The sequence below is a fragment of the Oncorhynchus clarkii genome, chromosome 3 (genome assembly GCF_045791955.1).
Source record: "Oncorhynchus clarkii lewisi isolate Uvic-CL-2024 chromosome 3, UVic_Ocla_1.0, whole genome shotgun sequence".
Lineage (NCBI taxonomy): Eukaryota > Metazoa > Chordata > Actinopteri > Salmoniformes > Salmonidae > Oncorhynchus > Oncorhynchus clarkii.
Window position 1 is genome coordinate 87,527,177 of NC_092149.1, and position 23,705 is coordinate 87,550,881.

General features: G+C 47.1%; 1 protein-coding gene across 1 annotated transcript in view; it reads left to right on the top strand.

Moving 5' to 3' along the window:
* The window catches only part of LOC139386317 (partitioning defective 3 homolog B-like), a 193,207-nt gene that overhangs the window by 165,461 nt on the left and 4,041 nt on the right, over nt 1–23,705 (top strand). The window contains exon 12 of the mRNA XM_071131843.1: nt 6,419–6,586. Coding sequence (XP_070987944.1) covers nt 6,419–6,586 — 168 coding nt within the window. The remainder of the gene's footprint in view (nt 1–6,418; nt 6,587–23,705) is intronic.

Here is a 23,705-nt window from a genome sequence, read left to right on the forward strand (position 1 = left end):
GACTAAAGTCTTGCTCATCTGGTCAGCTGCTAATCTCAGTTAACTCAGGACTAAAGTCTTGCTCATCTGGTCAACTGCTAATCTCAGTTAACTCAGGACTAAAGTCTTGCTCATCTAGACGGCTGCTAATCTCAGCCCAGGACTAAAGTCTTGCTCATCTAGACGGCTGCTAATCTCAGTTAGCCCAGGACTAAAGTCTTGCTCATCTAGACGGCTGCTAATCTCAGTTAGCCCAGGACTGAAGTCTTGCTCATCTAGACGGCTGCTAATCTCAGCCCAGGACTAAAGTCTTGCTCATCTGGTCAGCTGCTAATCTCAGTTAACTCAGGACTTAAGTCTTGCTCATCTGGTCAGCTGCTAATCTCAGTTAACTCAGGACTAAAGTCTTGCTCATCTAGACGGCTGCTAATCTCAGTTAACTCAGGACTAAAGTCTTGCTCATCTGGTCAACTGTTAATCTCAGTTAGCCCAGGACTAAAGTCTTGCTCATCTAGACGGCTGTTTATCTCAGTTAGCCCAGGACTAAAGTCTTGCTCATCTGGTCAACTGCTAATCTCAGTTAACTCAGGACTAAAGTCTTGCTCATCTAGACGGCTGCTAATCTCAGTTAACTCAGGACTAAAGTCTTGCTCATCTAGACGGCTGCTAATCTCAGTTAACTCAGGACTAAAGTCTTGCTCATCTGGTCAGCTGCTAATCTCAGTTAACTCAGGACTAAAGTCTTGCTCATCTGGTCAGCTGCTAATCTCAGTTAACTCAGGACTAAAGTCTTGCTCATCTAGACGGCTGCTAATCTCAGCCCAGGACTAAAGTCTTGCTCATCTAGACGGCTGCTAATCTCAGTTAGCCCAGGACTAAAGTCTTGCTCATCTAGACGGCTGCTAATCTCAGTTAGCCCAGGACTGAAGTCTTGCTCATCTAGACGGCTGCTAATTTCAGCCCAGGACTAAAGTCTTGCTCATCTGGTCAGCTGCTAATCTCAGTTAACTCAGGACTAAAGTCTTGCTCATCTAGACGGCTGCTAATCTCAGTTAACTCAGGACTAAATTCTTGCTCATCTGGTCAACTGCTAATCTCAGTTAACTCAGGACTAAAGTCTTGCTCATCTAGACGGCTGCTAATCTCAGTTAACTCAGGACTAAAGTCTTGCTCATCTAGACGGCTGCTAATCTCAGTTAACTCAGGACTAAAGTCTTGCTCATCTAGACGACTGCTTATCTCAGTTAGCCCAGGACTAAAGTATTGCTCATCTAGACGGCTGCTAATATCAGTTAACTCAGGACTAAAGTCTTGCTCATCTAGACGGCTGCTAATATCAGTTAACTCAGGACTAAAGTCTTGCTCATCTAGACGGCTGCTAATCTCAGTTAACTCAGGACTAAAGTCTTGCTCATCTGGTCAACTGCTAATCTCAGTTAGCCCAGGACTAAAGTCTTGCTCATCTAGACTCCTGCTTATCTCAGTTAGCCCAGGACTAAAGTCTTGCTCATCTGGTCAACTGCTAATCTCAGTTAACTCAGGACTAAAGTCTTGCTCATCTAGACGGCTGCTAATCTCAGTTAACTCAGGACTAAAGTCTTGCTCATCTGGTCAGCTGCTAATCTCAGTTAACTCAGGACTAAAGTCTTGTTCATCTAGATGGCTGCTTATCTCAGTTAGCCCAGGACTGAAGTCTTGCTTATCTAGACGGCTGCTAATCTCAGCCCAGGACTAAAGTCTTGCTCATCTAGACGGCTGCTAATCTCAGTTAGCCCAGGACTAAAGTCTTGCTCACCTGGTCAACTGCTAATCTCAGTTAACTCAGGACTAAAGTCTTGCTCATCTAGACGGCTGCTTATCTCAGTTAGCCCAGGACTAAAGTCTTGCTCATCTAGACGGCTGCTTATCTCAGTTAGCCCAGGACTAAAGTCTTGCTCATCTAGACGGCTGCTAATATCAGTTAACTCAGGACTAAAGTCTTGCTCATCTAGACGGCTGCTAATCTCAGTTAACTCAGGACTAAAGTCTTGCTCATCTGGTCAACTGCTAATCTCAGTTAGCCCAGGACTAAAGTCTTGCTCATCTAGACGGCTGTTTATCTCAGTTAGCCCAGGACTAAAGTCTTGCTCATCTGGTCAACTGCTAATCTCAGTTAACTCAGGACTAAAGTCTTGCTCATCTAGACGGCTGCTAATCTCAGTTAACTCAGGACTAAAGTCTTGCTCATCTGGTCAACTGCTAATCTCAGTTAGCCCAGGACTAAAGTCTTGCTCATCTAGACGCCTGCTTATCTCAGTTAGCCCAGGACTAAAGTCTTGCTCATCTGGTCAACTGCTAATCTCAGTTAACTCAGGACTAAAGTCTTGCTCATCTAGACGGCTGCTAATCTCAGTTAACTCAGGACTAAAGTCTTGCTCATCTGGTCATCTGCTAATCTCAGTTAACTCAGGACTAAAGTCTTGTTCATCTAGATGGCTGCTTATCTCAGTTAGCCCAGGACTGAAGTCTTGCTTATCTAGACGGCTGCTAATCTCAGCCCAGGACTAAAGTCTTGCTCATCTAGACGGCTGCTAATCTCAGTTAGCCCAGGACTAAAGTCTTGCTCACCTGGTCAGCTGCTAATCTCAGTTAACTCAGGACTAAAGTCTTGCTCATCTAGACGGCTGCTTATCTCCGTTAGCCCAGGACTAAAGTCTTGCTCATCTAGACGGCTGCTAATCTCTGTTAGCCCAGGACTAAAGTCTTGCTCATCTAGACGGCTGCTTATCTCAGTTAGCCCAGGACTAAAGTCTTGCTCATCTAGACGGCTGCTAATCTCCGTTAGCCCAGGACTAAAGTCTTGCTCATCTAGACGGCTGCTTATCTCAGTTAGCCCAGGACTAAAGTCTTGCTCATCTGGTCAGCTGCTGGATTAGGTTCTGGCTCCGTACATGTTAAGAGAAGAGAACATGCTCGTGGATCAGATTGACAGAAATGACAGCAGACGGTGAATGTTGAACTTTTGTTGCACACAAAACCAGGAGCTCCATCCTCTCTCTCTCTTTTTACAAGTTAACGGTCGAATGTCCCCCTCCCCTTCCAAAAAGGTGAACGTTGGTAACGTCTTGATCACACCGACGGCGTCATTTGCGCGTAATGTTTACCTAGCAGCTCCTGGTTATGTGTGCAACAAAAGTTCAACATTCACCTTCTGCTACCATTTCTGTCCAGCCGTCTACAGCCCACAGTTTGACGCACCTGTTGGATAAATTCAATGTACGCGAACCACCCAGAACGCACTACAGCTGTCTCTGCAACGCTACAAGGACAAACGCAGTGTTTAATTGGACATGTATTTACTTCCGGTTTCCCAAAATGCAATGCCACTGTTGTTGTGATCAAGGCTTAACTCCTGGGAGATCGTGATTTTGTCCAAATACTGCTGCTCTTTATCCCACGCATCCCGTACATATGTTATAATGTACAGATACCTACGTAAGCTATAATGTACAGCCCAGATAGCTACATATGTTATAACGTATAGCCCAGATAGCTACGTAGGTTATAATGTACAGATCAGATAGCTACGTAGGTTATAATGTACAGATCAGATACCTACGTAAGCTATAATGTACAGCCCAGATAGCTACGTAGGTTATAATGTACAGATCAGATAGCTACGTAGGTTATAATGTACAGATCAGATAGCTACGTAGGATATAATGTACAGCCCAGATAGCTACATAGGTTATAATGTACAGATCAGATAGCTACGTAGGCTATAATGTACAGCCCAGATAGCTACGTAGGATATAATGTACAGATCAGATAGCTACATAGGTTATAATGTACAGCCCAGATAGCTACGTAGGTTATAATGTACAGCCCAGATAGCTACGTAGGTTATAATGTACAGATCAGATAGCTACATAGGTTATAATGTACAGATCAGATAGCTACGTAGGCTATAATGTACAGCCCAGATAGCTACGTAGGATATAATGTACAGATCAGATAGCTACATAGGTTATAATGTACAGATCAGATAGCTACGTAGGTTGTAATGTACAGATCAGCTAGCTACATAGGCCATATGTTCAGGGCTGTATTTTTCCGGTCATACCAAGCTGTTCTCGTCTCCCACGTCAGCCCTACTGTGTGTCGTGAGGAGAGGCTAGTGGCCAGGCTGATAAGGGAAGGAGATCTGAGGTTTCTATCATTCAAAACAGATCAAATACAATGTTATTGGTCACATGGTTAGCAGATGTTATTGGTCACATGGTTAGCAGATGTTATTGGTCACATGGTTAGCAGATGTTATTGGTCACATGGTTAGCAGATGTTATTGGTCACATGGTTAGCAGATGTTATTGGTCACATGGTTAGCAGATGTTATTGGTCACATGGTTAGCAGATGTTATTGGTCACATGGTTAGCAGATGTTATTGGTCACATGGTTAGCAGATGTTATTGGTCACATGGTTAGCAGATGTTATTGGTCACATGGTTAGCAGATGTTATTGGTCACATGGTTAGCAGATGTTATTGGTCACATGGTTAGAAGATGTTATTGCGAGTGTAGAGAAATGCTTGTGCTTCTAGTTCTGACAGTGCAGTAATATCTAACAAGTAATCTAACATTTCTCCAACAATTACCTAATACACAAAAATCTAAAAGGGTGAATGAGAATATGTACATATAAGTATATGGATGAGCGATGGCCGAGCAGCATAGGTAAGATGCAATAGATTAAATACAGTATATACACATGATATGAGTAATGCTGTTTCCTGAAGTCCACAATCATCTCCTTTGTTTTGTTGACGTTGAGTGTGAGGTTATTTTTCTGACACCACACTCCGAGGACCCTCACCTCCTCCCTGTAGGCCGTCTCGTCGTTGTTGGTAATCAAGCCTACCACTGTTGTGTCGTCTGCAAACTTGATAACTTGAAACTTGAACTTGAGTTGGAGGCGTGCATGGCCACGCAGTCATGGGTAAACATGGAGTACAGGTGAGGGCTCAGAACGCACCCTTGTGGGGCCCCAGTGTTGAGGATTAGCGGGGTGGAGATGTTGTTTCCTACCCTCACCACCTGGGGGGCGGCCCGTCAGGAAGTCCAGGACCCAGTTGCACAGGGCGGGGTTGAGACCCAGGGTCTCTAGCTTGAAGACGAGTTTGGAGGGTACTATGGTGTTAAATGCTGAGCTGTAGTCAATAAACAGCATTCTTACATAGGTATTCCTCTTGTCCAGATGGGTTAGGTCAGTGTGCAGTGTGGTTGAGATTTTATCGTCTGTGGACCTATTTGGGCGGTAAGCAAATTGGAGTGGGTCTAGGCTGTCAGGTAGTGTGGAGGTGATATGGTCCTTGACTAGTCTCTCAAAGCACTTCATGATGACGGAAGTGAGTAGTCATTTATTTCAGTTACCTTTGTTCCTGTACCCAAGAATGCACAATGGTAGCCATCTTGAAGCATGTGGGGACAGCAGATTGGGATAGGGAGCGATTGAATATGTCACTAAACACACCAGCACAGTGTAGCAGAGAGACTGACTGGCAAGGAGGAACGAACACCTGTCCCCTCGGGCTCACCTCAGCTTGCCTCCAAAACACTTCAATTCTCAGAAAAATATCTGTAGAATTGCTGTCCGGTTTCTTAAAAAGCTGTAGTGTTTTACTGTACATACATTTTTTTTGTTGTTGAATTTTGACCCCCTTTTCTCCCCAATTTCGTGGTATCCAATTGTTGTAGTAGCTACTATCTTGTCTCATCGCTACAACTCCCGTACGGGCTCGGGAGAGACGAAGGTTGAAAGTCATGCGTCCTCCGATACACAACCCAACCAGCCGCACTGCTTCTTAACACAGCGCGCATCCAACCCGGAAGCCAGCCGCACCAATGTGTCGGAGGAAACACCGTGCACCTGGCAACCTTGGTTAGCGCACACTGCGCCCAGCCCGCCACAGGAGTCGCTGGTGCGCGATGAGACAAGGACACCCCTACCGACCAAGCCCTCCCTAACCCGGACGACGCTAGGCCAATTGTGCGTCGCCCCACGGACCTCCCGGTCGCGGCCGGTTATGACAGAGCCTGGGCGCGAACCAAGGGACTCTGATGGCACAGCTGGCGCTGCAGTACAGCGCCCTTAACCACTGCGCCACCCGGGAGGCTGAAACCAACATTGATTGACTGACTGACTGACTGACTGACTGACTGACTGATTGACTGATTGACTGACTGACTGACTGATTGACTGACTGACTGATTGACTGACTGACTGATTGACTGACTGACTGACTGATTGACTGACTGACTGACTGATTGACTGACTGACTGACTGACTGATTGACTGACTGATTGACTGACTGACTGACTGATTGAGTGATTGACTGACTGACTGACTGACTGATTGAGTGATTGACTGACTGACTGATGAATTGTGTCTCTCTCCTGTAGGACGGTCATCTGCGTGTCAACGACCAGCTGATAGCGGTGAACGGAGAGTCTCTACTGGGGAAGTCGAACCATGAAGCCATGGAGACCCTGAGGAGATCCATGTCTATGGAGGGGAACTTGAGGGGCACGATACAGCTGGTGGTGCTACGAGCCCTGGTCCAATCAGAGGTTGGTTATATATCTGGTACAGTCACCCATGTAGTACAGTCACCCAGGGACTACAGTCACCCAGGTAGTACAGTCACCCAGGTAGTACAGTCACCCATATACTACAGTCACCCAGGTAGTACAGTCACCCAGGTAGTACAGCCACCCATATACTACAGTCATCCAGGTAGTACAGTCACCCAGGTACTACAGTCACCCATATACTACAGTCACCCATGTACTACAGTCACCCAGGTAGTACAGTCACCCAGATAGTACAGTCACCCGGGTAGTACAGTCACCCAGGTAGTACAGTCACCCTGGTAGTACAGTCACCCATGTAGTACAGTCACCCAGGTAGTACAGTCACCCGGGTAGTACAGTCACCCATGTACTACAGTCACCCAGGTAGTACAGTCACCCAGGTAGTACAGTCACCCGGGTAGTACAGTCACCCATGTACTACAGTCACCCTGGTAGTACAGTCACCCGGGTAGTACAGTCACCCGGGTAGTACAGTCTAGGACTCTACCACGTCTCTCCAAGTGTTCTAAACAGACATGTAAATGGGTCTGGACAACGGTGCGTTCCTCGTCCTACTGCTCCATTGTTCAGGGCTGGCTCTGGCTTTGTTGCAGATTGATGGTCCCCCCTCCCCCTCCCCCATACACCCCCTGCCGATGTTATGGTTATTGCCACTCGTTGTGGGGAATTGCAGACTGGGATGTGTGGGCACGGGTCGGTAGAGGGTTGGGTAGGACCCTCCCTGCTTGGCTCTTATTGTTCCCATGAACTACACATTCATGTTCATTATGTTTTATGGTGTGTGACTGACTGGGGCTGGGGTGGGGTTGGGTTGGAGTGGGGTGGGTTGGGGTGGGTTGGGGTGGGGTGGGTTGGGCTGGGGTGGGGTGGGTTGGGCTGGAGTGTGTTGTGGTGGGGTGGGTTGGGTTGGGCTGGGGTGGGTTGGGGTGGGGTGGGTTTCGGTGGGTTTGGCTGGGGTGGTGGTTTGGGGTGGGTTGGGGTGGGGTGGTAGCCATTTCAGCGACTGGGCCCCGAGGGAGGTAGAAAAGGGGGTGACGGGAGGACATTGTCCTCTTTGTGTGGTGGACATCTTTCTTTCTCTGTATTTCTCCCTCCCTCTTTCTGTATCTGTTTCTCTCTTTCTGATCTTCTCTGTGGATGGCTGGTTGTCAGCTGGGCCAGACGGTGAAGTTGCCATGGTGAATTGTTGGATGAGACACAGTCTGCAGTGATAGGCTCTATAGAGATGGAGATGTCTTTATGTCTTCATGGAGGTTAGGTCTACTCAGAGCCTAGTGTGGTCCATGGTCTATAGAGATGTCTTCATGGAGGCTAGGCTTACTCAGAGCCTAGTGTGGTCCATGGTCTATAGAGATGTCTTCATGGAGGCTAGGCCTACTCAGAGCCTAGTGTGGTCCATGGTCTATAGAGATGTCTTCATGGAGGCTAGGCCTACTCAGAGCCTAGTGTGGTCCATGGTCTATAGAGATGTCTTCATGGAGGCTAGGCCTACTCAGAGCCTAGTGTGGTCCATGGTCTATAGAGATGTCTTCATGGAGGCTAGGCCTACTCAGAGCCTAGTGTGGTCCATGGTCTATAGAGATGTCTTCATGGAGGCTAGGCCTACTCAGAGCCTAGTGTGGTCCATGGTCTATAGAGATGTCTTCATGGAGGCTAGGCCTACTCAGAGCCTAGTGTGGTCCATGGTCTATAGAGATGTCTTCATGGAGGCTAGGCCTACTCAGAGCCTAGTGTGGTCCATGGTCTATAGAGATGTCTTCATGGAGGCTAGGCCTACTCAGAGCCTAGTGTGGTCCATGGTCTATAGAGATGTCTTCATGGAGGCTAGGCCTACTCAGAGCCTAGTGTGGTCCATGGTCTATAGAGATGTCTTCATGGAGGCTAGGCCTACTCAGAGCCTAGTGTGGTCCATGGTCTATAGAGATGTCTTCATGTTTGGCTAGGCCTACTCAGAGCCTAGTGTGGTCCATGGTCTATAGAGATGTCTTCATGGAGGCTAGGCCTACTCAGAGCCTAGTGTGGTCCATGGTCTATAGAGATGTCTTCATGGAGGCTAGGCCTACTCAGAGCCTAGTGTGGTCCATGGTCTATAGAGATGTCTTCATGGAGGCTAGGCCTACTCAGAGCCTAGTGTGGTCCATTGTCTATAGAGATGTCTTCATGGAGGCTAGGCCTACTCAGAGCCTAGTGTGGTCCATGGTCTATAGAGATGTCTTCATGGAGGCTAGGCCTACTCAGAGCCTAGTGTGGTCCATGGTCTATAGAGATGTCTTCATGGAGGCTAGGCCTACTCAGAGCCTAGTGTGGTCCATGGTCTATAGAGATGTCTTCATGGAGGCTAGGCCTACTCAGAGCCTAGTGTGGTCCATGGTCTATAGAGATGTCTTCATGGAGGCTAGGCCTACTCAGAGCCTAGTGTGGTCCATGGTCTATAGAGATGTCTTCATGGAGGCTAGGCCTACTCAGAGCCTAGTGTGGTCCATGGTCTATAGAGATGTCTTCATGGAGGCTAGGCCTACTCAGAGCCTAGTGTGGTCCATGGTCTATAGAGATGTCTTCATGGAGGCTAGGCCTACTCAGAGCCTAGTGTGGTCCATGGTCTATAGAGATGTCTTCATGGAGGCTAGGCCTACTCAGAGCCTAGTGTGGTCCATGGTCTATAGAGATGTCTTCATGGAGGCTAGGCCTACTCAGAGCCTAGTGTGGTCCATGGTCTATAGAGATGTCTTCATGGAGGCTAGGCCTACTCAGAGCCTAGTGTGGTCCATGGTCTATAGAGATGTCTTCATGGAGGCTAGGCCTACTCAGAGCCTAGTGTGGTCCATGGTCTATAGAGATGTCTTCATGGAGGCTAGGCCTACTCAGAGCCTAGTGTGGTCCATGGTCTATAGAGATGTCTTCATGGAGGCTAGGCCTACTCAGAGCCTAGTGTGGTCCATGGTCTATAGAGATGTCTTCATGGAGGCTAGGCCTACTCAGAGCCTAGTGTGGTCCATGGTCTATAGAGATGTCTTCATGGAGGCTAGGCCTACTCAGAGCCTAGTGTGGTCCATGGTCTATAGAGATGTCTTCATGGAGGCTAGGCCTACTCAGAGCCTAGTGTGGTCCATGGTCTATAGAGATGTCTTCATGGAGGCTAGGCCTACTCAGAGCCTAGTGTGGTCCATGGTCTATAGAGATGTCTTCATGGAGGCTAGGCCTACTCAGAGCCTAGTGTGGTCCATGGTCTATAGAGATGTCTTCATGGAGGCTAGGCCTACTCAGAGCCTTGGGATCCATAGACTTATAGCAATCTTTTTCTAGCATAAACCTCCATTCACTGATTCAAGGAATGGAATATGTATAGAGTCTGTATCATGCTATTTTCTCCTTTTACGATGCATGTATTCTTCTATAGTCCCTGTGGACAGTGTTGTTAAGGTAAGCCCAGGAGACGTCCCGATAATCGGTCTTCTCACCAAAACATCTGTAGCATCCTAACGGCCTAACAAACGAATATGCTGAATCTATAGAAACTCTCACGAACCACGATGCTGTTCTCCGTTTTGCTCTACGACCCCCCTACAAGTATCACGGGACTCGTCTGAATGTAACCCATATAAACTAATGGTAGGATGGAGATATATATATAAATATATAGATATTAAACCTTCATCTGAATGTAACCCATATAAACTAATGGTAGGATGGATATATATATAAATATATAGATATTAAACCTTCATCTGAAGGCAACCCATATAAATGCATGGAAGTATGGAGGTAGTTTTGTGCCAACAAAAATAAATAATCCCTTTTTTGCTGTTTATGAATGTGTTGTTCAACGTGTTTCTATGGGCTATAGTAGTAAAACATCAATATTTTTTAGGGGTCCTAAAATTCTAAATCAAAAATTGACCTTCCAAATATAGTTTGAATGAAAAATATGTAATTAATTGTTATTTGAATATGCTGGTAACAGTTTTATAAAAAGCATTAAGGCACAGTGAAGCGGTGCTGTGTAATGAATTCAGTCACAGGTAAATGTGTCGACTGGACCTCCACTATCGCGTCAGGCCGAGCGACAGCATTTACCTGTGACTGAATTACACAGCACTGCTTCACGTGCCTTAATGCTTAACTATACAACGGGTCTGTCTAATCCTGGATGCTGATTGGTTTAAAAAGTGCATTCCAGCTGGTGTCTATTCTACAAGTTACCACCGGCTAAATCTATGATGTTAAAAACACCTATATACTCTGTTCCGTCTGACTGCAATCCACTGTCTCATCAGCCCAGCCAGGCAATTTATAAACTTGCGTAAAGCATCTGGACATTATCTCCCTTTTCTTTTAGACTAGTGGTTTTCAACAGCGGAGATTTGTATGAACCTTGCCGTCTGTCTCTCTGACGTTTGAAATATTGAAATTCGATCTCCAGCTGTCCTGTAGTAGTGAACGTGTCGCGGTCATGGACGAGACAGACGGGCACGCAGCTTTTCTCAACCAGTCCAAATCATGAATCGGCGTCATTTTTATTGATTTATAACCAAGAAATGTCAATAGAAAACATGTAAAACGAAACGAAATGCAGCTGGTTTACAGTGTTTCCAGCTTCAGTTTGAAGTGATTGTGTACTAGCTGTGTTGTTGGCTGGTTCCTCTGAACAAGTGTCCTGACGAGAGAACACACTTTCTATGCCAGGTGAAATCTCACCTCGTTGCCAGGTGAAATCTCACCTCGTTGCCAGGTGACATCTCACCTCGTTGCCAGGTGACATCATACCTCGTTGCCAGGTGACATCATACCTCGTTGCCAGGTGACATCATACCTCGTTGCCAGGTGACATCATACCTCGTTGTCAGGTGACATCATACCTCGTTGCCAGGTGACATCTCACCTCGTTGCCAGGCGACATCATACCTCGTTGCCAGGTGACATCATACCTCGTTGCCAGGTGACATCATACCTCGTTGCCAGGTGACATCATACCTCGTTAGCTCATTGTTATGGACGTATCCAAATAAATGTCACTAGAAAACAGCTTAAACAAATGCAAGCAAGGGAACGTTGCCAGACAGTATGTAAATGAATACAAATTATGTTTTTATTGAAAATATGTCAATCATTATTTGAATATGTTGGTTACCCATTGTATAAAAGTGATGATGCCCTAGAAGCCGGTGTGCCAAAATACATCCTCCAAACGCCGGCGTCTCGGGCATGATTAATTAACCACAAACTAGCCTCCTTACCTGACAGAAATATATCAGGATTATTTGTATCAATTGGGTGGCCATTGTTGTGAAAACTCTGCCATGATGTACTGCAGCAGTAGGCCTAACACCATTGTTGTAAAAACTCTGTACACCAACGACCCAGGGAAGAGTTGCAGGGTAGAGGAGAAGAGAATAACTCATTTAAAAGCTGTAAAAACACGAGTAGCTTGTGACACCTTTCATTTATTGTAAATTCGCTCATTAGAAATGGTTGGAGACTCTTCCTATATGATGTCCTTCCATACAGACTGGAGTGATGCTTCTATTCAAATGATGTTGATCAGTAGGAAGGCATGACACACCTATTGAGTCACATCCATATAAACTCAGACTATAATCTCACTTTTAACTGCGTTTATTTTCAGCAAATTTAACATGTAAATATTTGTATGAACATAACAATATTCAACAACTGAGACAAACTGAACAAGTTCCTCAGACATGTGACTAACTGAAATGGAATAATGTGTCCCTGAACAAAGGGGGGGGTGGGTCAAAAGGAACAGTCAGTATCTGGTGTGGCCACCAGCTGCATTAAGTACTGCAGTGCATCTCGTCCTCATGGACTGCACCAGATTTGATAGTTCTTGCTGTGAGATGTTACCCCACTCTTCCACCAAGGCACCTGCAAGTTTCTGGACATTTCTGGGTGGAATGGCCCTAGCCCTCACCCTCTGATCCAACAGGTCCCAGACGTGCTCAATGGGATTGAGATCCGGGCTCTTCACTGGCCATGGCAGAACACTGACATTCCTGTCTTGCAGAAAATCACTCACAGAAAGAGCAGTATGGCTGGTGGCATTGTCATGCAGGAGGGTCATGTCAGGATGAGGCTGTAGGAAGGGTACCTCATGAGGGAGGAGGATGTCTTCCCTGTAACGCACAGCGTTGAGATTGCCTGCAATGACAACAAGCTCAGTCCGATGATGCTGTGACACACCGTCCCAGACCATGACGGACCCTCCAAATCCATCCCGCTCCAGAGCACAGGCCTCGGTGTAACGCTCATTCCATCAACAATATACGCGAATCGACCATCACCCCTGGTGAGACAAAACCGAGACTTGTCAGTGAAGACCACTTTTTGCCAGTCCTGTCTGGTCCAGCGACGGTGGGTTTGTGCCCATAGGCGACGTTGTTGCCGGTGATGTCTGGTGAGGACCTGCCTTACAACAGGCCTACAAACCCTCAGTCCAGCCTCTCTCAGCCTATTGTGGACAGTCTGAGCACTGATGGAGGGATAGTGCATTCCTTGTGTAACTCGGGCAGTTGTTGTTGCCATCCTGTACCTGTCTTGCAGGTGTGATGTTCAGATGTACCGATCCTGTGTAGGTGTAGTTACACGTGGTCTGCCACTGCGAGGACGATCAGCTGTCCGTCCCGTGCATGTTCATTCATTGTTTATGGTTCATTGAACAAGCATGGAAAACAGTGTTTAAACCCTTTACAATGAAGATCTGTGAAGTTATTTGGATTTTTACGAATTACCTTTGAAAGACAGGGTCCTGAAAAAGGGACATTTTTTTTTTCTGAGTTTATATACAGTTGAAGTCGGAGGTTTACGTACACTTAGGTTGGAGTCATTAAAACCCTTTTTTCAATCACTCCACAAATCTCTTGTTAACAAACTATAGTTTTGGCAAGTCGGTTAGGACATCTACTTTGTGGATGACACAAGTTATTTTTCCAACAATTGTTTACAGACAGATTATTTCACTTATAATTGTATCACTGTATCACAATTCCAGTAGGTCAGAAGTTTACATACACTAAGTTGACTGTGCCTTTAAACAGCTTGGAAAATTCCAGAAAATCATATCATGGCTTTAGAAGCTTCTGACAGGCTAATTGACATCATTTGAGTCAATTGGAAGTGTACCTGTGGATGTATTTCAAGGCCTACCTTCAAACTCAATGCCTCTTTGCTTGACATCATGGGAAAATCTAAAGAAATCAACCAAGACCTTCAACATTCCTGAAGGTACCACATTCACCTGTACAAACAATAGTACACAAGTATAAATACCATGGGACCACGCAGCCGTCATACCGCTCAGGAAGGAGACACATTCTCTCTCCTAGAGATTAATGTACTTTGGTGCGAAAAGTGCAAATCAATCCCAGAACAACAGCAAAGGACCTTGTGAAGTTGCTGGAGGAAACAGGTACAAATTGTATATATCCACAGTAAAACGAGTCCTATATCGACATGACCTGAAAGGCCGCTCTGCAAGGAAGAAGCCACTGCTCCAAAACCGCCATAAAAAAGCCAGACTACGGTTTTCTACTGCACATGGGGACCAAGATCTATGTGCACACTGCCCACAAAATGAGGTGGACACTGAGCTGCACTTCCTAACCTCCTGTCCAATGTATGACCATATTAGAGACACATATTTCCCTCAGATCACAGATCCACAAAGAATTTGAAAAAACAAACCCAATTTTGAAAAACTCCCATATCTACTGGGGGAAATTCCACAGTGTGCCATCACAGCAGCAATATTTGTGACCTGTTGCCACCAGAAAAGGTCAACCAGTGAAGAACAAACACCATTGTAAATACAACCCATATTTATGCTTATTTATATTTATTTTGACCCAAGTCATTTTTCCAACAATTGTTTATAGACAGATTATTTAACTTATAATTCACTGTATCACAATTCCAGTGGGTCAGAAGTTTACATACACTAAGTTGACTGTGCCTTTAAACAGCTTGGAAAATTCCAGAAAATTATGTAATGGCTTTAGAAGCTTCTGTTAGGCTAATTGACATCATTTGAGTCAATTGGAGGTCTACCTGTGGATGTATTTCAAGGCCTACCCTCAAACTCAGTGCCTCTTTGCTTGACAAAGGCCGTACTTTTTGGAGAAATGTCCTCTGGTCTGATGAAACAAAAATAAAACTGTTTGGGCATAATGACCATCGTTATGTTTGGAGGAAAAAGGGGGAGGCTTGCAAGCCGAAGAACACCATCCCAACCGTGAAGCACGGGGGTGGCAGCGTCATGTTGTGGGGGTGCTTTGCTGCAGGAGGTACTGGTGCACTTCACAAAATAGATGGCATCATGAGGAAGGAAAATTATGTGGATATATTGAAGCAACATCTCAAGACATCAGTCAGGAAGCTTGGTCGCAAATGGGTCTTCCAAATGGACAATGACCCCAAGCCAAATTTGTGACAAAATGGCTTAAGGACAACAAAGTCAAGGTATTGGAGTGACCATCACAAAGCCCTGACCTCAATACTATCGAAAATGTGTGGGCAGAACTGGAAAAGTGTGTGCGAGCAAGGAGGCCCACAAACCTGACTCAGTTACACCAGCTCTGTCAGGAGGAATGGGACAAAATTCACCCAACTTATTGTTGGAAGCTTGTGGGAGGCTACCCGAAATGTTAAAGTTAAACAATTTACAGGCAATGCTACCAGATACTAATTGAGTGTATGTAAACTTCTGACTCGCTAGGAATATGATTCATTAAATAAAAGCTGAAATAAATAATTCTCTCTACTGTTATTCTGACATTTTCACATTCTTAAAATAAAGTGGTGATCCTAACTGACCTAAGACAGATAAATTTTACTAGAATTAAATGTCAGGAATTGTGAAAAACTGAGTATTTGGCTAAGGTGTATGTAAACTTCCGACTTCAACTGTTTATATGTACATATTCCTATTCCATCCCTTTAGATTTGTGTGTATTAGGTCGTTTTGGGGGAATTGTTAGTTATTACTGCACTGTCGGGAACTAGAAGCTCAAGCATTTTGTTACACTCGCATTAACCTCTGCTGACCATGTGACCAATAATATCTGCTGACCATGTGACCAATAACATCTGCTAACCATGTGACCAATAACATCTGCTAACCATGTGACCAATAATATCTGCTGACCATGTGACCAATAACATCTGCTAACCATGTGACCAATAACATCTGCTAACCGTGTGACCAATAATATCTGCTGACCATGTGACCAATAACATCTGCTAACCATGTGACCAATAACATCTGCTAACCATGTGACCAATAACATCTGCTAACCACGTGACCATTAACATCTGCTAACCATGTGACCAATAACATCTGCTAACCATGTGACCAATAACATCTGCTAACCATGTGACCAATAACATCTGCTAACCATGTGACCAATAACATCTGCTAACCACGTGACCATTAACATCTGCTAACCATGTGACCATTAACATCTGCTAACCATGTGACCAATAACATCTGCTGACCATGTGACCAATAACATCTGATTTGAATATGTTTTCACCTCCTTATGTACCCAGTTCGTCAAGATATTTACCATTCAAATAAAATCATTAAATGATGTAGTTTTAGATTCTTAATAACAAAGTCACATTTATTTGTTTGATTTTAAAATTGATGCATTCATGTATGTCTCTGGGAAATGTTGTCATCAACATTGTCATATCGACCTCCTAGGTCATTCTCTATCCCCACACCCTCAGAACCAGCCTGGAGGAAAATGCTTTAATTCCCAGATCTAATCTCATCCCCCTCTCTCTCCACTCATCTCCAACACACAGCCAGTTGAGTAGCCCTGGTATAATCTGTTCACCATTGGGGGTCCTGATAATTAAATCTGTCCCAGGTCAGAGAGCCTGGAGGACCCTTACCCCAGAGCCCTAGAGAGAGGACCCTGGCTAGGCTGGGATAGCTCGCTGTGGGAGGTCGTGGAAAGTATCCAGGAATCTTTGCCTTAAAGGGGAAGTTCACCCCAAAAACACTACTGGGCCCTTTAAAACACTTCTGGGCCCCTTAGAACACTTGCCCGGAGGTTTGTCAGTACCCAAGACAGTTCTTAGGTCACAGAACACGTTGGTGTTTACCTAGCTAGCACAGAACACGTTGGTGTGTACCTAGCTAGCACAGAACACGTTGGTGTTTACCTAGCTAGCACAGAACACGTTGGTGTTTACCTAGCTAGCACAGAACACGTTGGTGTTTACCTAGCTAGCACAGAACACGTTGGTGTTTACCTAGCTAGCACAGAACACGTTGGTGTTTACCTAGCTAGCACAGAACACATTGGTGTTTACCTAGCTAGCACAGAACACATTGGTGTTTACCTAGCTAGCACATATTGTTGTTTACAGGTGTTCAAAGCTCATGTATATGATATGTCTGGCAGTGTGTCTGCATTATTCGGTCTACGTTCAGCAATGTGTCCAGGTACAGTGCCTTGCGAAAGTATTCGGCCCCCTTGAACTTTGCGACCTTTTGCCACATTTCAGGCTTCAAACATAAAGATATAAAACTGTATTTTTTTGTGAAGAATCAACAACAAGTGGGACACAATTATGAAGTGGAACGACATTTATTGGATATTTCAAACTTTTTTAACAAATCAAAAACTGAAAAATTGGGCGTGCAAAATTATTCAGCCCCCTTAAGTTAATACTTTGTAGCGCCACCTTTTGCTGCGATTACAGCTGTAAGTCGCTTGGGGTATGTCTCTATCAGTTTTGCACATCGAGAGACTGACATTTTTTCCCATTCCTCCTTGCAAAACAGCTCGAGCTCAGTGAGGTTGGATGGAGAGCATTTGTGAACAGCAGTTTTCAGTTCTTTCCACAGATTCTCGATTGGATTCAGGTCTGGACTTTGACTTGGCCATTCTAACACCTGGATATGTTTATTAGTTACTAGTCCAACGCTCTAACCACTAGGTCACCTGTCTCTAACCACTAGGTCACCTGTCTCTAACCACTAGGCTACGCTGCCACCTCTACACTCTAACCACTAGGTCACCTGTCTCTAACCACTAGGTCACCTGTCTCTAACCACTAGGTCACCTGTCTCTAACCACTAGGTCACCTGTCTCTAACCACTAGGTCACCTGTCTCTAACCACTAGGCTACGCTGCCACCTCTACACTCTAACCACTAGGTCACCTGTCTCTAACCACTTGGTTAACTGTCTCTAACCACTAGGCTACGCTGCCACCTCTACACTCTAACCACTAGGTCACCTGTCTCTAACCACTAGGTCACCTGTCTCTAACCACTAGGTCACCTGTCTCTAACCACTAGTTCACCTGTCTCTAACCACTAGGTTACCTGTCTCTAACCACTAGGTCACCTGTCTCTCACCACTAGGTCACCTGTCTCTAACCACTAGGTCACCTTTCTCTAACCACTAGGCTACGCTGCCACCTCTACACTCTAACTACTAGGTCACCTGTCTCTAACCACTAGGTCACCTGTCTCTAACCACTAGGTCACATGTCTCTAACCACTAGGTCACATGTCTCTAACCACTAGGCTACACTGCCACCTCTACACTCTAACCACTAGGTCACCTGTCTCTAACCACTAGGTCACCTGTCTCTAACCACTAGGTCACCTGTCTCTAACCACTAGGCTACGCTGCCACCTCTACACTCTAACCACTAGGTCACCTGTCTCTAACCACTAGGTCACATGTCTCTAACCACTAGGTCACCTGTCTCTAACCACTAGGTCACCTGTCTCTAACCACTAGGTCACCTGTCTCTAACCACTAGGCTACGCTGCCACCTCTACACTCTAACCACTAGGTCACCTGTCTCTAACCACTAGGCTACGCTGCCACCTCTACACTCTAACCACTAGGTCACCTGTCTCTAACCACTAGGCTACGCTGCCACCTCTACACTCTAACCACTAGGTCACCTGTCTCTAACCACTAGGCTACGCTGCCACCTCTACACTCTAACCACTAGGTCACCTGTCTCTAACCACTAGGCTATGCTGCCACCTCTACACTCTAACCACTAGGTCACCTGTCTCTAACCACTAGGCTATGCTGCCACCTCTACACTCTAACCACTAGGTCACCTGTCTCTAACCACTAGGTCACCTGTCTCTAACCACTAGGCTACGCTGCCACCTCTACACTCTAACCACTAGGTCACCTGTCTCTAACCACTAGGTCACCTGTCTCTAACCACTAGGCTACGCTGCCACCTCTACACTCTAACCACTAGGTCACCTGTCTCAAACCACTAGGTCACCTGTCTCTAACCACTAGGCTACGCTGCCACCTCTACACTCTAACCACTAGGCTCCCTGTTACCCCAACATCCCTAGTATAACATAGGAGTCTATAGACTAGTGCAACACTTGTTTTACAGTGGAAAAGCAGCATTACTAGCAGTAAGTTAAGCCTGGGGACATCGGCGTGCCCCTGAGGCCCGGAGGAGGATACTGTAGCGTGATGTCGTGGCCTAGCGGAGACAGACAGACAGGATACTGTAGTGTGGTGTCGTGGCCTGGCGGAGACAGACAGAGAGGATACTGTAGTGTGGTGCTCTGACTGAAGGCTGCAGGCCCGATGCAGAGACAGACAGAGAGGATACTGTAGCGTGGTGTCGTGGCCTGGCGGAGACAGACAGAGAGGATACTGTAGTGTGGTGTCGTGGCCTAGCGGAGACAGACAGACAGGATACTGTAGTGTGGTGTCGTGGCCTAGCGGAGACAGACAGACAGGATACTGTAGCGTGGTGTCGTGGCCTAGCGGAGACAGACAGACAGGATACTGTAGTGTGGTGTCGTGGCCTGGCGGAGACAGACAGAGAGGATACTGTAGTGTGGTGCTCTGACTGAAGGCTGCAGGCCCGATGCAGAGACAGACAGAGAGGATACTGTAGCGTGGTGTCGTGGCCTAGCGGAGACAGACAGACAGGATACTGTAGTGTGGTGTCGTGGCCTAGCAGAGACAGACAGAGAGGATACTGTAGTGTGGTGTCGTGGCCTAGCGGAGACAGACAGAGAGGATACTGTAGTGTGGTGTCGTGGCCTGGCGGAGACAGACAGACAGGATACTGTAGTGTGGTGTCGTGGCCTAGCAGAGACAGACAGACAGGATACTGTAGTGTGGTGTCGTGGCCTGGCGGAGACAGACAGACAGGATACTGTAGTGTGGTGTCGTGGCCTAGCAGAGACAGACAGACAGGATACTGTAGTGTGATGTCGTGGCCTAGCAGAGACAGACAGACAGGATACTGTAGTGTGGTGTCGTGGCCTAGCAGAGACAGACAGACAGGATACTGTAGTGTGGTGTCGTGGCCTAGTAGAGACAGACATACAGGATACTGTAGTGTGGTGTCGTGGCCTAGCAGAGACAGACAGACAGGATACTGTAGTGTGGTGTCGTGGCCTGGCAGAGACAGACAGACAGGATACTGTTAATGTGGTGTCGTGGCCTGGCAGAGACAGACAGACAGGATACTGTAGTGTGGTGTCGTGGCCTGGCAGAGACAGACAGACAGGATACTGTAGTGTGGTGTCGTGGCCTGGCGGAGACAGACAGACAGGATACTGTAGTGTGGTGTCGTGGCCTAGCGGAGACAGACAGAGAGGATACTGTAGTGTGGTGTCGTGGCCTAGCGGAGACAGACAGACAGGATACTGTAGCGTGGTGTCGTGGCCTAGCGGAGACAGACAGAGAGGATACTGTAGCGTGGTGTCGTGGCCTAGCGGAGACAGACAGAAAGGATACTGTAGTGTGGTGTCGTGGCCTGGCGGAGACAGACAGAGAGGATACTGTAGCGTGGTGTCGTGGCCTAGCGGAGACAGACAGAGAGGATACTGTAGTGTGGTGCTCTGACTGAAGGCTGCAGGCCCGATGCAGAGACAGACAGAGAGGATACTGTAGTGTGGTGCTCTGACTGAAGGCTGCAGGCCCGATGCAGAGACAGACAGACAGGATACTGTAGCGTGGTGCTCTGACTGAAGGCTGCAGGCCCGATGCAGAGACAGACAGAGAGGATACTGTAGCGTGGTGTCGTGGCCTAGCGGAGACAGACAGACAGGATACTGTAGTGTGGTGCTCTGACTGAAGGCTGCAGGCCCGATGCAGAGACAGACAGAGAGGATACTGTAGTGTGGTGCTCTGACTGAAGGCTGCAGGCCCGATGCAGAGACAGACAGAGAGGATACTGTAGTGTGGTGCTCTGACTGAAGGCTGCAGGCCCGATGCAGAGACAGACAGAGAGGATACTGTAGTGTGGTGCTCTGACTGAAGGCTGCAGGCCCGATGCAGAGACAGACAGACAGGATACTGTAGTGTGGTGCTCTGACTGAAGGCTGCAGGCCCGATGCAGAGACAGACAGAGAGGATACTGTAGTGTGGTGCTCTGACTGAAGGCTGCAGGCCCGATGCAGAGACAGACAGAGAGGATACTGTAGTGTGGTGCTCTGACTGAAGGCTGCAGGCCCGATGCAGAGACAGACAGACAGGATACTGTAGTGTGGTGCTCTGACTGAAGGCTGCAGGCCCGATGCAGAGACAGACAGTGAGGATACTGTAGTGTGGTGCTCTGACTGAAGGCTGCAGGCCCGATGCAGAGACAGACAGACAGGATACTGTAGTGTGGTGCTCTGACTGAAGGCTGCAGGCCCGATGCAGAGACAGACAGAGAGGATACTGTAGTGTGGTGCTCTGACTGAAGGCTGCAGGCCCGATGCAGAGACAGACAGAGAGGATACTGTAGTGTGGTGCTCTGACTGAAGGCTGCAGGCCCGATGGGGCCGTGGGAAACACAATCCCTCTGCTCTCCTCCTCAGTCTCTCTCTCTCTCTCTCTCTCTCTGTACTCTCCTCTCATCCTTTTATTGTTTCCTCTGCTGTGTATCAATACAATTAGAGAGAGTCTGTCACTTGTTCCATGGTCCTTCTGGTGTCACCAAGTCTTTGAAGCCTGAGGCTGGTGGTGGGAGGAGAGGAGTGACAGAAGGGAGCGAGGCCAAACCAAAGCAGCTTTCTCTCCTCACCTATTGTTTCTCCGTCTGACTAGTCTCTCAGGAATACAACACTGAGTCTCTCTCAGGAATACAACACTGAGTCTCTCTCAGGAAACAATACTGAGTCTCTCTCAGGAATACAACACTGAGTCTCTCTCAGGAATACAACACTGAGTCTCTCTCAGGAATACAACACTGAGTCTCTCTCAGGAATACAACACTGAGTCTCTCTCAGAAAACAATACTGAGTCTCTCTCAGGAATACAACACTGAGTCTCTCTCAGAAAACAATACTGAGTCTCTCTCTCAGGAATACAACACTGAGTCTCTCAGTAATACAACTCTGAGTCTCTCTCAGGAATACAACACTGAGTCTCTCAGGAATACAACTCTGAGTCTCTCTCTCAGAAAACAACACTGAGTCTCCCTCTCAGGATAACAACACTGAGTCTCTCAGGAATACAACACTGAGATAGGCCTCAATAATGGTTTAGTCCACTGAGACAGGCGAGAATCAGACAGGCGTGAATCAGACAGGCGTGAATCAGACGGGCATGAATCAGACAGGCCTGAATCAGACAGGCGTGAATCAGACAGGCGTGAATCAGACCGGCCTGAATCAGACAGGCGTGAATCAGACAGGCGTGAATCAGACAGGCCTGAATCAGACAGGCGTGAATCAGACAGGCGTGAATCAGACAGGCGTGAATCAGACAGGCCTGAATCAGACAGGCGTGAATCAGACAGGCCTGAATCAGACAGGCGTGAATCAGACAGGCGTGAATCAGACAGGCGTGAATAAGACAGGCGTGAATCAGACAGGTGTCTTGTGCCATATATTATTTTGACATTTTTGCCCCTGCTCGACTAAAAACATCTTGGTCGACAGCCTATCAACCAAACAATCGACCAATCGACTAAATGGCGTCAGCCCTAGACTGGACACCTCCCTCTGCGACTGGATCCTGGACGTCCTGCCGGGTCGGCCCCAGGTGTTGAGGGTAGGGTAGGTAACTCCAGGGTGTGTGCTTATTCCCCTCTTGTACTCCCTTTAAACCCACGACTGCATGGAAACGCGCAACTCGCAAAGTAGGCCTGATCACCGACGCCGATGATCCTACAGGGAGGAGGTCAGAGACTTGGCAGTGTGATGCCATGACAACGGCCTCTCCCTCAACGTCAGTAAGACCAAGGGGGGGGGGGGAAGCACACCCACCATCCACATCAACCGGGCTGCAGTGGAGAGGGTCGAGAGGTTCAAGTTCCACACACACTCGCTGTGAAGTGCACACAACAGCGCCTCAACCCCCCTCAGGAGTCTGAAAAGATTTACCAAGGACCCTTGGATCCTCAAAGAGTTCTATAGCTGCACCGTCGAGAGCGTCTCGGCTGCCTGCATCACCCCTTGGTGTGGTGAATAAACCTCGACCGCAAAGTGTTTACAGAAGGAGATGCGAACAGCCCAGTGCCATCCAGACCCTCTACATCAGGTATTGTCAGAGGAAGGCCCATAAAATTGCCAAAGTACTCCAGCCAACCAAGCCTGTTCACTCTGCTACCGTCAGGAAAACTGTGTCGAAGCTCTCGGACCAGCATGCACCGAGACAACATTTTCTACCCTCAAGCCATAAGACTGCTGAATAGTTAATGAATGGTTACCTAGAATATCTACACTGACTCTATCTGCACTGACTCTATCTGCACTGACCCCATCTACACTGACACCATCTACACTGACTCTATCTGCCCTGACTCTATCTGCACTGACTCTATCTGCACTGACTCTATCTGCCCTGACTCTGCCTGCCCTGACTCTATCTGCCCTGACCCCATCTACACTGACCCCATCTGCACTGACTCTATCTGCACTGACTCTATCTGCCCTGACTCTATCTGCCCTGACCCCATCTACACTGACCCCATCTGCACTGACTCTATCTGCACTGACTCTATCTGCCCTGACTCTATCTGCACTGACCCCATCTACACTGACCCCATCTACACTGACCCCATCTGCACTGACTCTATCTGACTAATCTGCACTGACTATATATGCACTGACTCTATCTGCACTG